The sequence below is a fragment of the Passer montanus genome, unplaced genomic scaffold (assembly GCF_014805655.1).
Source record: "Passer montanus isolate IOZ18808 unplaced genomic scaffold, ASM1480565v1 scaffold71, whole genome shotgun sequence".
Classification (NCBI taxonomy): Eukaryota; Metazoa; Chordata; class Aves; order Passeriformes; family Passeridae; genus Passer; species Passer montanus.
In genome coordinates, this window is record NW_024372259.1 from 708464 (window position 1) to 724996 (window position 16533).

General features: G+C 44.3%; 1 protein-coding gene across 6 annotated transcripts in view; it reads left to right on the forward strand.

Moving 5' to 3' along the window:
* The window catches only part of RABGAP1L (RAB GTPase activating protein 1 like), a 224452-nt gene that overhangs the window by 191402 nt on the left and 16517 nt on the right, over nucleotides 1–16533 (forward strand). For 4 of the 6 annotated variants that reach the window (XM_039730176.1, XM_039730177.1, XM_039730178.1 and 1 more), the window contains one exon: nucleotides 14440–14532. In XM_039730176.1, coding sequence (XP_039586110.1) covers nucleotides 14440–14532 — 93 coding nt within the window. Of the gene's footprint in view, nucleotides 1–601; nucleotides 1201–14439; nucleotides 14533–14801; nucleotides 16519–16533 lie in introns of those variants that run through there. The other 2 variants (XR_005629957.1, XM_039730179.1) reach the window with 2 other exon arrangements.

Sequence of the window (16533 nt, forward strand, 5' to 3'; positions counted from 1 at the left end):
TAGTGGATGGAATTTTACTTTGCCTGATTGTCCTGAAAGGAGTTTCTTCTGGGACATTTTGTTCGTTTCTTCAAATCCTGTTTGTTTTCTAGATTTTCATTTGTAGTTTTCAGAGCACTGGTTCATAATTATTTTTTACGTATCTTTTTCCTTGTGCTGTTTTTGCTCTGTGTCAGATAGATTAAAAGAAGTTTTGAGAAATGAACTGGGAAGTCAGGAGCAATCGGGAAGGCTGTTCCGCTATTTAGGATTCACAGACAAGAGATAACATATTACTTCTTACCTAAAACAAGACCAGTGCCAGATCTCAGTTAAAAACCTTCTTTTGTATAAAGTTTTAATTGCGTAAATTGTTTTCATTTCACTTGTGGAGATACCAGTTTATTCAAGAAAGAGCTTTACAGCCTTGTTGCATTTTTCAGGGCTGTTTTACCCGTTATTACGTGTGGAAACTGAAGGACACTTTTTTGAAGGGTTGTGACTTGATGCCATTTTGTTCCTGCTAAAATCAAAGTATCTCCAGAGTACAGAATGCAGTTAAGATCTGCAGAAAACCAAAAATGATATTTTAAAGGAGAGATTTAGCAACTGGCAGAAAATTTCAAGGAGTGCTTGAAAGAAATCAGCATTATACCAATCTCTGTGAATTTACAAATAATCCAGAAGCAGCAATTCGTTGGAGAGGAAGACTGCTGACAGAAATATCAGCTTTCACGGGAGAAAACTGGACATCAAGAATGAACAATTGCTACCCAACTGGAGAAGCACAGCAGTGATTTCAGTCAAGCTCTGACAGATCTTTCCTTGTTTCGTCTCCTGCTGTTTCATCTTCAGCCCAATACTGGAACTATAACAGGTTCCTGCCTTCCTCCAGACTTCAGCAAAAGCCTTTTGGCTTTGGGAGCGTGAGCAGGTGTGCCGTGTGTGCTTCCCATGATCCCGAAGGCGCCCGGGAGAGGCACACCCCGTTTGCTGGGTCATGTTTTCTCTCTCCTGACACTCCTTCCCCAAGAGCGTCTCCAGCCGGGCGTGAACAACTGACGGGAGCTGAGCCAGGGCTCCGCCTGGGACCTGCCGAGGGCAGCCAGGATGATGGAAGAGGTCTCCATAGTGGTGGCTTACGATGCCCATGTGTTTGGCCAGCTGCGCGATGAGGATTTGCTGGCCAAGCTGGTGGCAGGCAGCAAACCCAAAGCTGTGGTAGGTGTTCCCCCTTTGACAGTAACGCTCAAGGTTAAGTCCTTCCCTTGAAAACTTTAGTGCCCTTTTTTGTTCTTCAGTTTCTCTTTTTGTTACTTAGTTTCTATTTTATTATTTTCAGCAATTTGCTGTCATGCATTAACGAAATGAAATTAATCTATTTCAGAAGAGATTATTAAAATCTCTTTCTGGGCAGCTAAGTTTAGAAGAAGACAATTTGCTCAGTAGGATCATAGTTTAAATAATATTTTTTACGTAATTGTAATAATAATTAAGCTAATCCAGCTGCAGACTCTGAGAATGTAAGTCAAGAGGTCAGGGTAGGTGCTGTTTCTGGGGTGCAGGTACCCTCAGCATGAAATCTGAGAGAATCAGTCCCTTCCTTGGGAATGGTGATGTTTCACTTTTATACATTTTGAAATCAGCATGAATATCTGTAACAACCTTTTAGTTCAATGAAATGGGCTATTTCTTCATAAATAGCGTATCTCTTTCTGTAAGTGACATGTAGAGTGTGGTCATCTCCCTCTGTCATGGAGATCTCAATGCTTGGAGGGAGCTGCAGGCTCTGAAATTTGGTGCAAGAGTTAATCTTTGGCCTCAGATCCTACAGCTGAGCCCATGTGGGAGCCAGGATGCCTAGAAGCAGTAAGGAGGAGTGTTTTGAAATAAAATGTATGTATAGGTGTTAAGCTTAATGTGCAAGCAGGTGCAGTTAACATTTCAGGCTAAATACAAACTCAGTAGCCCAAAGGAGTGCTCATGTGTGCAGATTTGGGGCTGGGTGTGTGTTTGTACCCAGTCACCTCCTCTGCTGGGACAAAGGAAAGTGTTCTCAGAAGAGGAAAATCTGCTTTTTTGTATCTTGTGTAAAGCTGTGCTTGTTCCCTGCTCGGGTTTTTCTGCCTCTCCATGCTCAGGAGATCTGGGATGCATGAACTCATTTCCTGCATCTCACATAGGATTATTGAATCTCTGGATGTAAACCAGAATTCTGCCCAGTCCCTTTTATTATGATGCTTTTTCCTGTCTCTGGCCATCTTTAGGTCAGAATTTTCAAGGTCCATTACAAAAGTTAGATAATAAATCTAGAAATTCAGTATAGACAAAACCATGCTCTCAGATGACGTGGTCACCACTGGGGCTGGGCTCTGAGCAGGCTTTGGCTAACAAGTACATCAGGAGTCACCCACTTTTCCCTTGAATGTGTGCTATCCCTTAATTCTCTGTCCAGCCACAGCCTTTCCTCTTGCCCTGCCTTAGCTGCTGGCTGTGTTTTTTGCCTGGAAGGCCAGAGTAGGATCTCCTTCAGACAGGACCTGGTGTTGCAATAGGATTAAGCGGAGCCTGGTACTGGCAGCTCTGGGAGAGTCTTGGGATGAGTTTCTTTCAGAAGGGGATGATGAACAGAGGGTTTTCCTGGGAGCTTCCTGCCCTGAACTGCTGGGGTGCTCTAGAGCTAGCACTTGCAGTTGCTAAATGAAAATCCCTTTCAGAGAAGACCTTTCATGGTGGCTTACCTTGTAGTTTAACCCTTTGGGAAGTGCTGCCAGGATGGGCTCAGCCGTGGCTCTGCAGGTCTGGGCAGCGGCAGAGCACGAGTAACAGAACTGTGTTGTGGATCTCTGGATTGCTCTGGATCAGCTGTGAGTGACCAGGAGAGAGACCAACTGGTGTGAAAGCACCACATTACATCTCCAGATGATTTCTGCCACTCTGAAAATAAGATGAAAAACATTTCTCTATGAACTAACTACTTCTCTCCTAGTAAACAGAGAACACCTGTGGGAGGAAAAGTATCATTATTACTTTCATTTAGAAGATCTGACTAATTGACTTTACTGTAAGGGTTTGTTCTGATCAATTTATTTTTTTTCCTGGAATCAAAGTGTATTAACATATTTTTGCATTAATGTGGGACTTTGAGCAGCCTGGTCTAGTGGAAGGTGTCCCTGCCCACGGCAAAGGGCTGGAACAAGATGGTCTTTAAAGTTCTTCTGACCCAAACCATCCTAGGATTCCATGTTTCAGTGCATTTTATGTACTAGTAGAGAAATTAAAAAATATTCTTTTTGTTGGGTTTAGATAGGAAACACCTAACTGCTTTTTAACTGGTTTTTGAAGGATATTAACTAAGCAAATAATGGTGCAAACAATCTGCAGAGATTTAAAATGATGCTCTCCTCAGAATTATGATAGGACTAGACAATGCATGGGAGTCTGCACTATGAAAGGACAGGACCTGATGGCTCAGATGGTTTTTTTTTCAGTTCTCTGCTGCTACATGTAACTGTGGAACAAGCCGACAGTCAGGATAAGTTGGGCAAATGGTGTTGACTCTCTCAAGGTCACTTCACCACCTTGCACAAAGGTGTGGTCTATACACAAAGGGACGTTCTGCAGGAAGGATTTGTGGACGTTTTGTTTATTCTAAGAGGTCATATTAATAGCACAGGTGTGTTGCAACCTGGGATTCATCTGCTGGGTTTGAAAAATGCAGTTTCAGTTACTTTGAAAAGCTTTCTATTGCACACTCAGGTTGTGGAGAAAAGTTTAAGAAACAAAGTTCTGTAAAGACTTCCATTCTGTGGCTGGGTTGGTCTTGTTGGAAGGTTTCTGGCATTACAGGTAACTCACTGCAGCTCCTTTGGGTTGTGCAGTGGGCTGGGGTGCCCAGGAGTCTCTCCTGCACAGAGAGCCACATGTCATGATGTGAGGTGACAAAGAGTTGGTGCCAAAACCAAACCAGGCCAGGTGAGAGCTGTGCTGGTTCCTTGTGCTTTAGGCTGGCCCTGTGTGGCCTTCTGACACAGGCATGAACTTGGGCACAGTCAGAATCATTTGCTGTTATCCACCATCATCTGTTTCCATCTGAGTTATCTGTGTCCTTCCCTTCTAGCTGTATTTTTCACTGGAAAGCATACTAGTATTTTTATAATGTTCTGATACTCTTAATTAAACAGGATGTAGATGATCTGAGATAAGGTTTTATTAAATATGTTTCACTATGTAATAGCAATCCCCCAACATATATTATAATAAAATTAGTCATATTGCAGTGTCACCATGAAATGCAGTTGTTTTGCTGTGTGGTCTTGCTTTCAGAATTTCAAGTTGTTCTGAAACTACTTTGCATAGACAGGGAGAGCAGCATATATAAGTGGGCTGCTGTGTAGTTTGTGCAAGAATTGAGCAGCTTTACTGTGGGGAATTTCAATTCTCAGTTTATCTGCAGAAAACTTGGACTCAAGGGGTTATAAAAATGCTATTCTAAGTGGCATAATCCTCTTAATCCAGAGCTGAAGGACGTTCTTGTGGAAAGCTTCATTGTATTTCCATTTTCCTGCCTGCCTTGCTGTGTTTAGCTCTCTGTTCAGGGGAATTATCAGCCATTTCATAGAAAGAATTTGTGGTTGCCCACTGGCAGACCCTGCCATAAGGATTTCTAAGCTCTCAGCATCTCATCAGAGCTGAACTGAGGAGGTTTAGAGGGGGGTGGGTGAGCTGCAGAGCGGGTGGAAGACTTGGGAGGCCTGGGAGAAGTGCAGTACATAGTCATGCATGGGTTGAAGGCTAACTGGCAGGGAGCTAAACATTTTTGGGGGTTGACAGAGGGGCTGTGTTTGACGTCTTCAGGCCAAGACACCAGAAGAGAATGCCCTGTTTTACTGGGGGCAGAAACCAGAGGGTAAGTGCTGGGCTGAGAGGAGCTTGCTGAGGTTCAGCAAGTGCAAAGGCAAGGGCAGAATCCTGAGTAGGATCAACTCCATCATCTCTGCAGGATGGGGACTAAATCTCTGGACAGCATGAGTGCAAGCTGGGAGTTGTGGAGGATAACCTGTGCTCTGCAGTGCCCAAGGCTGGCTGTGCACAGACAGGTGCCAGTGAAATGTCTCTCTCTCCCTGAATCCTCCTGAGCCCACAGAGACCAGGGATATTCCCTAAAGCCTGTGGAGTGGAAGGCTTATGGGAAGGCAGGGTTCTGACTGCATGGTGAAGGATGGGAGAATTGGGGCATCTCAGCCTGAGGAGCAGAAAGCTCAGGAGGGATCTAATTGCAGTCTCCAGCCACCTAAAAGGAGTTCATAGAAAGCAGAGAGCCAGACTCTGAGGCACACAGTGACAGGACATTGCATTAGACAAATGGTCATAATTTGCAGCAGAGTCAGTTCTGGCTCAGCACAAAGGAAAGCAGTTCTGTCCAGGGAGACCCTGGCATCTCCCTCCTTGCAGGCCTTCAGGAGCAGCATGCAGCATGCTCTGGCTGTGAACCTGCCCTGCCTGAGCAGGAGCTTGGTCCATGTGAGGCCCCCTTGGAGCCCTTGTCATTTCAGTTTTTCCCTGAATCTCTAATTCTGCCTGGGTGGAGTCTTGCAGTGCAGAGTTCCTGGCAGCACTTGAGCTTTTGAAGCCCATCTTTCCCTGGAGCTGCTGCTAGAGGAGGAAGGGTGGTCACAGTTATGGCAATTGTCTCTTTCCACAGATCCAGTCCTCATCTGAACCCTTTCCTTTCCAGCACAAGGAGGGACAGGTCCTGCTTTCAGGCTGTCTCGAGTCCCCACCTCAGTCCCTCCCTCCCCTGTGGGCAGGAGCTGCCAGATTCTGTCCTGATCCTCTTGTCTTGTCTTGGGAGCAGCTCCCTTGCGCTGAGGATTTTGAGCTCTTCCATCTCTCAGTGTGAGGCAGTTACACTCTGCATGAACGTTTCAGGGGCTCTGCTCTACATCCTCTTCAGTTTTTTCCCCACCTGCCTCTCCCAGGATGAGATGCAGTATTAAAGTATTGCTCTCAGTGACAATCCAGGGTTGACCTTCCCTGCTCAGCTTCCTTTCCCCTATCCTTGTGCATCCCAGGGCTCACATCAGCCCTTCTGCTGCAGCCTGGCTCTGACAGGAAGTTACATTTTTGGCAGCAAGGTGGTCTGTTATTTCCTCCCTTCTCTCTGTACCAGTGTTTATTCCCAGTCCCATGCTGCTCTCTGTCCTCCTGAGCAGTGCCAGTGCAGCTGCTTGTAGGGCTGAACCGTCAGTGGTACTGATGCAATAAACATTTTCAAAACTAATTAAATTGAAATATTTTTGCAGGTTTATTCTGGTCAGCTTGCCACCAAACAGTGAGGTGAGAGGGCTGTGGAGGAAGAGCTGGGTCTTGCCCAGCTTATGGCAAGCTGCTTTCCCAGCATGTGCCTCCCATTACCCCATCCTCTGTCCTTCCCATCTCCTCATGGGATTCCACCCCAGCTCCAAGCAGCAGTGAAGTCCTGTGGGCATGTTCTCTGGAGTCAGCAGAGTGGTGTGTTTCAGTAGAGGAAGCTGCTCCCAGGAATTCAAATGTATGTGGACAGTTTCTGCTTGTTCTTCTTCTGCACTGTTCTTTTTTTCTGTGTGTCATTCACACATTCTATTAGTTGGATTGTATCTTTCATTTGCAGGCCACTGATGCAGTGTTTGATAGTGCTGGATCTTTGATGAGAATGTCATTGACCAAAAATGAAAGATGTCACTGGATAATGATTCCCTTTAACAATGTCTTTGTGACCCATTTCCTGAGCTTTTTAGTTCGTATTTTATGGTTGTTGGATACTTTTTGGAGGGTCTGGCTTTTAAGAAAATAAACCCCTCATGTGGTAGTGAAGCCAGTGCTAGAGAAGTCTCTTACAACTGTAAAGTTACTTTTATCAGACAGTGTTGGAGGTTAGGATTTTTCATTTTTGTTTTTTTTTTCTTTCTCTCAGGAAATTTTCTCCCATTTGTTGCCTAAGACATGGTAATGATGATACATAAGAGAGACAAAAGACGTAGCTGGGAGGAGGAAGAAAGGTGCAGAGATTTTTTTTTTTTAATACTGTGACTCAGAGTTGATCTAAAATAATACTAACACATAGAATGTGTGTTCAAAGAATACTGCAAGGTTCTTTGATTATCTGGGCATATGGTTCAGAGTTGTCATCTAGCACCCATCCTCCATCTCAGGAATTTTTCATCTTGTGCTGGACACAAGAGTGTGACAGGAGACAAGATGTGGCTCAGTCATTCAGCAGAATCAGGACCTTGTCTTGCAGACAACAGGTTTCACCAGTTTCATGGCAGGTTTCAGCAAATGTACTGAGCCAGGGGTTTATTAGCTGAAAGCTGTGCACTCTGTGAACTAAGTGTGTTGAAGGGAATAGGTTTTACAGTAAACCCTTGGTAAAACCACTGGTTTGAACCTTGGCACTGATAAGTTTCTGGCCTTGTGTTGGCAGTTGTGCTGTAGGTCTGTGTTAGTTCCAGAATAAACAAGATTGGAAGTGAACCCTAACACCACGTAGGTGGGAGAGGCTCTTTCCTGCTGTGTGATGCAAGAAAATCCCTTGGTTCTTTCTCCTGCATGTCTGATTCTGTTGTCACGGGGATGGTGCTGAGGGCTGTGTGTGTCTTCCTGCTTGCTGTTCTCTCTCTTGCTGTGATGTGCTGAGAAACGTGACCAGAGCTCTGGAATTGTTGTGGACACGAGTTAGATCTCAATCAGAATGAATTGTGTACCTCTGCTGGGGAGAGCTAAGAGTTGGATTTCACACAGTCACTGAGGAGACATAAAACCTTCAGCATCAAATGCTGTGTCTCAAAAGGGGGGTGTGTGTAAGGCACAGAATCACCTGGAGCTGTTATGTTTATGAGGTACAAACTGATGAATAAATCCTGTGCTGGAAAAGTGACTGCTGCTCATAGGAAGTGTGTTACCCATAGCAGAGCCTTGGATTAAATGGCTGGGCAGCATCACTGTCTACCCAGCCCTCACTGTGCCTGTGACATATGCAGCAGGTAGTTCCATTTAGCCTCAGTAGCAGAGGTCTCATCATTCAGGCTTTGTCTAAGCTAGGGCAGATAAATAAAAATGACCTGTAAGCAGGTGTTTTCCATCTAGACTGTTTCTGATTCACCACAGCATTGCTGGTGACCAGAGCCATTGAGATGCAGACGGGGTGCAGGCTGGCAGTGGCTCTGGCTGCTCCTCTCCTGGTGTGTGTCTCACTGCTGCAGCCCTTATCTTGTGTCTGGGGGAGCTGGGAGACACCAGCTGCAAGGGCAGAAAATCATCAGCCATTTCCAAGCACTGCTTTCCAGCCACTCAGGGTGTCTCTTCTTTACTAAAACAAAGAGAATTGATGTGGATATTAAACCTTCATGTGTCAAAGTGGAAATGAATCTTTGATGGCAGAAGGACATTTTGGGATTCTGAAAAGCATCTGCCACAGGCAGAACATCCTTTCCTTGGCCCTTTTTCATAGGTGCAGGTTCCCCTGCAGCCTCTCAAACACAAACACTGTGGTCAGTGTAAAAGTACACGCTGGTGTTTAGGGTTACAGTTCAGGGAATCCAAATTCCATTCTCTTTTCCTGTGGTGCTGCAGGACTGCTGTACAATGGGGCTTATTGAACATCTCTCTGTCTCAGCTTACTCTTAGTTCAGTGTTTTGCTAACTGAGCCTAACTAAGCAGATCTTTAAACAGCAGGGCTGCAGAAGAATAATGGCCCCTACCTGGTTCAGTGGATTTTCATGAATGGAAATACATTGTGGAGATTAAAATCTGACAAAAGGATCTGGTGTTGGAAATGATCCAGCGTCACTGACTCTGCTACTGCTGGCTTGAGTCACAGTAAATCGTGCAGGTGCTCTGTAAATTTTGCAACCTGCTTTTCTCTCGTCTCTGTAAATTCCTTCTAATGTGTCACTGCAATTGAGACATTTTGATAATGGACTAATGTAGAGAAATCAAACAAAATTCACAGCAATGCTGGTTTCCTTTGCCTTCAGTTGGCTTTCAGGTTGGCTTTCTGTAGTCCTGAAGACTCTTCAGGAATTCTTAAACGTACAGAGCTGGCAAGGAGTGACTTGCAGCAAGAAGAAACATCTCCTCCTGCATGGAAGGGATGCTCAGGTGTGCTGGGGTGGAGCTGTTTTGCTGATACAAAAAGAGCATTTCTCTCAGTTCTGTTTCCAAACACGAACTGGAGAGATGCTGCTGTGCAGCAGATGCTCAGGCATACATTCAGCAGGACATCTCTCCAAGGAATTTCAGGGAACAACTCCTTCCTTCTGGCTTAGATGGTAAAATAGCATCTGACAGCTGGGCCTTTTATTGTGCCCCAAAAACCAGGGATCAGATGGTGCTGAAGGAGCTTTACAGCGTGGGGTTGGATGCAGGGTGTGTGGGATGAATGGGACACTGTAGCATGGGGAAAGCACTGGAGGAGGGCTGTTCTGAGGCTTTCAAACTGGTGATAGAACAACCTGTTGCCAGTGAGCCCTTCCCTGCATGGTGTCAAAAGGAGAGTTGGGAATTCTTCAAGCTGTGCTCCAGCCTGGAATTTCTTTTTAGGCAGCTGATGTCAATCCTACATTAATTTTTACAAATGGATGTTGCAAGTTTTCTGTGCAGAATACCCATCCCAAATAGTTTTGTTTAGAGAGAAATTACAGTTTTTCCTTTCAGATTTCATGCTTGTGGCTAAGATCTCATTGGAGATAGAGTTGTTCAGATTATACTACATAATAGCTAAGTACAGTATCCCATTCACACTCTTCAAAGTCCAATCCAGGAGACAAGCCTGTTGTGTCAGCGTAGTACTGTGGGGTTTATTCTTTTTGTTGTTTTTTTTTTTTTCATTACTGCCTCCTCCCAGGAGAAAAACAAATAGCTTTATCTACTTTTTGCGCTTTATTGTTAGGCAGATATGGCAGGATACTCTGCATTGCTTTTGGCCAACCACATTTTAAAGAAAGGATGACACAGTTGCCCATAGTTATGACTGCACTGATGAGTAGCACTAAGTCAGTTTTTTTGGTCTGATTTTGTTACACTGAAACCTTTAATTGGCTTAATAAAGTGCTTAAATAGAGCTGTATTCCTTAAAATTGAGCTGCTTTCTTTCCTGGAACTTGCTGTAGTTGTATTTCAAATATAAAGTATTAACTGGAACAAAATGGCACAATTTTGTATTAATTAAGATCCTGCATGTGATTGGAAATTTTTTATTGCTAATCTGCTGAGCTTCTGTTTGAAGCTCAGAGTCTTCACCTGACACTCACAGAACTGAGCCTCCTTGTGAAATGTCTTCTGATACTGTTTTAAACCATAAGGTGAAGAAAATGAAGTACACACAAGTGTAACTCCCATCTCCTCAAGAGCGGCACTTGTGGTGTGGTTTTGTGGGAGCCTCTTGTGGCTGTGAGCAGGGCTGAGCTGACCCAGCATTCCTGGCAGCACCTCCTCTGGAAATGGTCCTGCTGTGCAGCACTGGGGAGAGCCTGGGCTGTGCTGGGATCTCGGCAGGGCAGGAGTGTGGGATGGGTAAAGGGAGGCTGGGCTGCCCCAGGGTCTGTGGTCACTGTCAGTGCTGCTCAAAGCAGGAGGGGTGCAAGCAAGCAGATCCATCACCAGTGAAACAGAAAATTATGTCACTTGCCTCAAAGAAATGAGAAAGGAAGGCACTGTACGCTTTCTTAATTGGCTTTTTTTTTTTCTTTTACACTGAGGCAAGAATTAGAGACACCAAAGTGTTAAGAGTGAGGAGATTAAGGAATATTGGCTATGTTGTTTGTGTGGTGGGACAATGTATTTTTTGGAGTGTCAATGCAGTGCTAGATAGAGAAAGGAAGTGGGGAGCTGGGGAAGAGATCCCTGCTCAGCTTGGCATTGTGATGGTGCTGGAAATCAGAAATCAAGCAATAGGATTTCACTATCTGGATCAGCCTCTGGCTGTCTGCAATACGTTCAGGAAATCATTTCCCATCTCTGCTTCCATTTCCTGGGCTGTCAAAGGAGCACAGCCATAACTGCCTCCTCTGAGTGCTCCTGCTACATCAGAGCAATAAAACACTGGGGAGGAAGGAGTCATAGGTGTGATTTATGATTCCAGCAAGGTCGGGCTGAGCTGCTTGTACACGGCTGAAGAAGTCACAGAGTGAGGGAAGGGTCTCCTGAAGCTGAGTGGGTGCTGATGGACACTGTCCATGGCCAGGACTGCCTGAGGAAGTGAAGCAAATCTCTGCAGCCCTGGCTGAGCAGGGGCAGCTAAAAACAAAGTGGTTTTGTTTCTCTTCCATGATGCAGTGAGTCCTTCAAGCATTTGGTGCCATGGGGTTTTTTCAGAAAGAGGTTTTGCTTGTTCAGTTCTTCTGTATGGATGTTTTGTTAACATGCTCTGCATGGGTGTTTCCCCACGTATAACTGCTTATAGCATGATTTTACACTTGAAGGCAATAAAATAAAACAACTCAATGAGATAAGATATTGAGATAAACAATTATGAGGAATGTTTATAGACTGTAAGAGTCTCCTAAATTTGATAAGCATCAGTTCAAGCCAATATACCCCATGGTGCTAAAGAAAGAAAAAAGGAATCAATATTGCAGAAGCTTTTACAGAGAATTTATGAGCACTTTGTTCAGGATCAGTTTGTGAAGACTGAAGCACAGCTAGCACTATGCACTTACTTATGGAAATGCTTACTGAGAAATCCCTTGTTGAATTCACAAACTGTTTCAGGGAATTAAATTGGGAAATATGAAAATGGGCTTTTAAATATTTTTTCCCATTTATTAGAGTATACTCAGAAGAAGAAAGTGCTGTAATAAATTATCAAACTCCTTTGAGAAATGTGGCTGAATAGACAGTAGCAGTGAAGTGTAGCCCTGCCAGAGTTCTTGGGCACAATTGCTCCAGTTTCTATTTGACAAGATACGTGGATTAGCATGGACTGGTTTCTGGTAGGAGTTCCCCTTAAGATAGATTTTCACTGTATTTAGGTACTTTCCAGTTAAGAATTGTAGCATAAATAGATAATAACATGCAGTAGTCACTATCATCTTTCCAGGAGCTGGAGGCTGTTTCCTGTGTCACGCCTGATGCTTGCATGATCTGATGCTTGTCTCGGGTATTATTCACTGTCAGTATTCCCAAGAAAGTGCTGCTGTGCTGATTCCTTGCTGGACAGGGTGCCAGGCACACAAACCATGGCTGTGGATGGCTCCTGTGGTGCTGAATGAGGGAGCTGATGCCTCCAAGGCCCCAGAGGACCCACACGTGGTCCTGCTCTCAGCTGGGAACTGAAATACAAGCAAGTAACAAGAGCATATAGATAAGAAGTGTTGATGGAATGAATCAGCAGGCATTAGGAAATGGTTGATAATTGTGGGTGGAGGAAGCCCCCAACACCCTAAGGTGAGCAGCAATGCTCACATAAGAATGGGGGCGTAAAGGGTTGTGCCTGTGCAATTTTTACCTTCACTTTCCACCCTTATCTCCCTATTTGCACGCACAAAATCAGTTTAGAGACACACAAACAACACAAACTTACAGACACAAAATCTATCTTGCATCTCTTGGCATCCTTCCCATGGCAGGATTCTTCCTGAAGCACTTACAGGGCTGTGTGAACAGGAGTCTTGTCTGTCTCCCTGTGTAATGAAACTTAGTTCTTATATGCACTTTAAAAGTTTCAATGAAAAACATCAAGAATCAGGAACATCTCTGGTTGAACAGATCATCATCTGAGTTACAGCTGTGTTGTGTCTTTTTGCCATGCTGCACCACAAAATCTCCCTTGTATTTATCTGTATTTCCTGGTGGTTGCACAGTGGAGCACAAAACTCCACAGCAGAACCTGAGAACTGTGTTTGGAGGGTGTCCTTATCACAGCCCAGCTGGGGAGCCTTCATCTGGTTCTCTAAATGAAAGCCCATTAATTCTGGTGAAAGGAGGGGATGGAGCAGGCTTTGGACATGTTTAAACAAGTCCATTTCATTTAAAACACTATACTGAAATTATTTCTGATTCTTGTGATTATTAAATAGCCTCAACAGTTTCAGGCTGCAGCCAAGCCAAAGCTGGCTGGGTTTGTGTTAGGAGGATTATTCAGTTGAAGTGTATAAAAGCATCTCTCAATCACTTTCTCTTCATGGTGTTTTGCCCTATTAAGTGTCATCACAGTGAAATTTTCTTGTGTGTTTGCCCAATGTACTTAATGTTTTTATCTTCACCATTTTCTCTCTGTTTGCTTTAAGGGGGTTGATTTCAGGTTCCATCAGTAATTGTGGGAATTGGTGCTGCTTTATTAATGCTTTGCAGATCATGAGTTCCATGTTTGCTACTTGCACCTCCCTCTGCAGCAACACTGAGCACTTGCTTGGTCCCTTTGGGTGCTGCAGAGCAAAGAGGCATTGGGCTGAAAACCAGCAAAGAGAAAACAACTCCAAAACTACACAGAAACTCCTATCTCTGCTCGCTGGCTGTAGTTTTTGCCCTAAGGCAAGGTGACAGTGGCATGTCCTCACAGCAGGAGGCAGCTAAACGTGATCAATACAGGCAGTAGGAATATCTGCATGTCACATCAAGGGAGGGCCTGTGTTTGTACCCCTGGTGGTACCAGGCTGGTGTTGGGGATCTCTCCAGCTGCCAGCAGGTGACCTGAGCAATGCTGTCAGAGCTCTCCAGGGACAGATGGGAGCACTGCATACCCAGCCAAAAGGTGAAGGGACAGCAGAGCCTCCCCATGCTTTGTTGAAAAGAACACAGGCTCCTTCTGGTCAGTGTTTGAAGTGGAAGTGTTCCCAGGATCCAGCAGCCTGGGCTTTGACCTTTCTGCATGGCTGTTTACCAAATTTGTTTGTGATTTCTCTGAGCCTCCTCTCCGCTCGCTTGCACTGCAGCATCTCCATCTGTGCCTAGGAGGGCTCTGATGCCAGACTTCATGAGGGCATTGGTCACAGGCTATAATTTAGACATTAATACTCTCTCAGCAATAAAACCATTACTTGGATCTCCCCCAGGGAGTTGTCTGGTCCTTTTGTATGAGCACTCCTTTGTTCTCATCTCACTTTCAGCAGTTGTCTTGCTAAAGCATTGTTTTGGTGAATCATATGTATCAAAATGTGTTTTCCTCTTCCCTGTTCTCCCACTTGTCTGTGCTTTTTTCCTTCTTGTTAGTGTTATTAAAATGTCTCTACTTTTGCTTCCCTTTAAATGTCTGAGTAATTAGCAGCAGTGGGAACAGAAAGATTTCTGTGATGTGAGCTGTATTGGTAAGTGTTTGACACGGCTTAATGGGTAGGGGAGGGGGGACAGTGGGGAGAGACTTTATTCAGCAGCAGCTTTCCAGCACTTCCTCAGTTTCCTGTTGGTAGGGAGAGCTTTCAGTCAGCTTTTCCAGCATTCCTCTAATTTTTAAATGCATGTTTCCCAAATCTGTTCCACAGGTGCCAACGAAAAAGCTGAAGAAATATGAGAGAGAGTACCAAACCATGCGAGAGAGCCAGCTGCAGCAGGAAGATCCTATGGACAGATACAAGGTAGGGAGATGCTCTTTGGGAATTTGGTGAATCCCACGAGGAGTGAGCTGTCTCCAGTAGTTAAGTAGAGGTGTGTGTACCATGCTCACCTCCCTGGGATGTGCCAAGGCAGACCTTAGGGAAGTGAAGGCGAACTCATCCCCTTTCTTGAATAAGAATTTTGAAACTTTGGACTTAATCTTTTTTTTGTCCAAGAATATTTCAATCACAATTTGTAACTCTTAAAAGACATCTGCAAGTAGCCACATATAATATTTTTCTTCTTTCAGTTTATATGTTTGTAGGTAACTCTCCTGCTGTTGCACTTTTACGGGAGATCTTCATGAGCCGCAGAAACAAAGGGTGATTCAGCTACAGACACTGAAAGGAGAAAATACACATTGTTCTAGTGCAAGCTGTGTGCAGTGGCATCCACAGAGACTTTGGAAGATGAACTCTTCCTTGGCTGATATGATCCTTATTATTCATTCCTGTTTATACCAAGCTCCAGTAATTTTTTGTTAAGATAATTCCTGTTATGGTGGGACCCAGAGCTCTTCTGGGGTCTGAGGTACTACTGCAATAGAGTTGGATGTTCCTCTTTAAAGGAGCAGAGGAATAAGGTTCAGTTGTTATTGTGATAGCTTGATAGTTCACTGAAAAAGAACAGTTCTGCAATTTCAGGTCAGCTTTGCTTACCTTTACAATGTATTTGCTTTCATTGTCACAGCTTCGTTCTGTTGCCATAGGTTTTGTGTGCTGGAGGCTCTGCCTCTGGACACAGACTTTACTGAGAGTTTGGGATCTGGTTGTTCCTCACTCTCTTTTGAACAATTCAGTTTGCTCTAGGTGAAGCTGCCAGAGGTGAAGCACTTTACTGCCTGCTGCCCAGGATAGCTGGGAACTGACATTTCTTACATATCCTTGTACTGTTTGCCTGCTGCTCTTCATTGTGCCTTAATATGTTAGTGCCATTGTGGCTGTTGTGGAGTCTTCAGGGGTGTGGAGGGGTGAATAATCACACAGAGTGCAGCAGGCTTGACATGGCCTGTAAACATAAGAGCACCATGCAGAGTATGGAAATCTGTGGTGAGAGAGTGTGCCTTAATTCATAAATGTGACAAAGAAGACTTACAGGTACGAAGTCAAACTGACTCCTTTTTTTTTTTTTTAAAGCATTTGTCTGTGAGAAAATTATATTTTAAGTGTAGGTTTTTTGCTGTCATATGGTGGAGATTTTATTGTTTATGAGACTTAAGAGTGCTGTAGCTGCTGAGAACCAATAGCAAGTATGACCTATTTGGAAAAAAACCACAACTGGCTACTGATTTAAGTATTTTCCTAGTGGTTCACTTATAGTACTGTGGAATTAAAATTATGCTTAGGAAACAAGGGTTCTTTAAAGCTTGGTGGAAGCATATTAACTAGTTAATCCTGGTCAATGCACTGTGAAGAACATTATCCCAAGCTGCAAATGAGGATATAGGAAGTGACTCTTGGGCCACTGTTGATGTGAGTCACTGTCACAGTCAAGATCACAGCCCAGGGTTTTGGCTTGTGCTTCTGAAACTCACTGTGGATTTTTTTATTAAGCTGTGTTGGGTCTGATCCTGTTAAGGATGCTGTGCTTAGAGAGTCCCTGCAATAGGTTAGGTGCACATTAACTTCAAAGTCTGGACACGTTTTTCAGTTGATGGGTGTCATGGAAAAATGCTTGTAAATGCTCTTTGTTCCTTGTCTTGCTTGTTAGATTTTATTGATATGTGAAGTTGAGGTTTGATAGGAACTGACATTTCAGGAATGTTTCCAAAGGGCAGCTAGAAAATGTCATTGTGTGGATCCTCCCAGGCAGCACGTGGAGAGCCAGCCTTGCTTTTTGCTTGTTCTTTAGGAGAGCACTCTGCAGCCTGCGTGGTCAGAGATGCTTTTCATTTGGGCAGCAGCTGTGCAGGGCTGGCAGCAGCCAGGCTTGGCTTGGGAAAGGACAAAAGTCAGCCTTGCCTAAAGGTTTGGGCAGCAGCT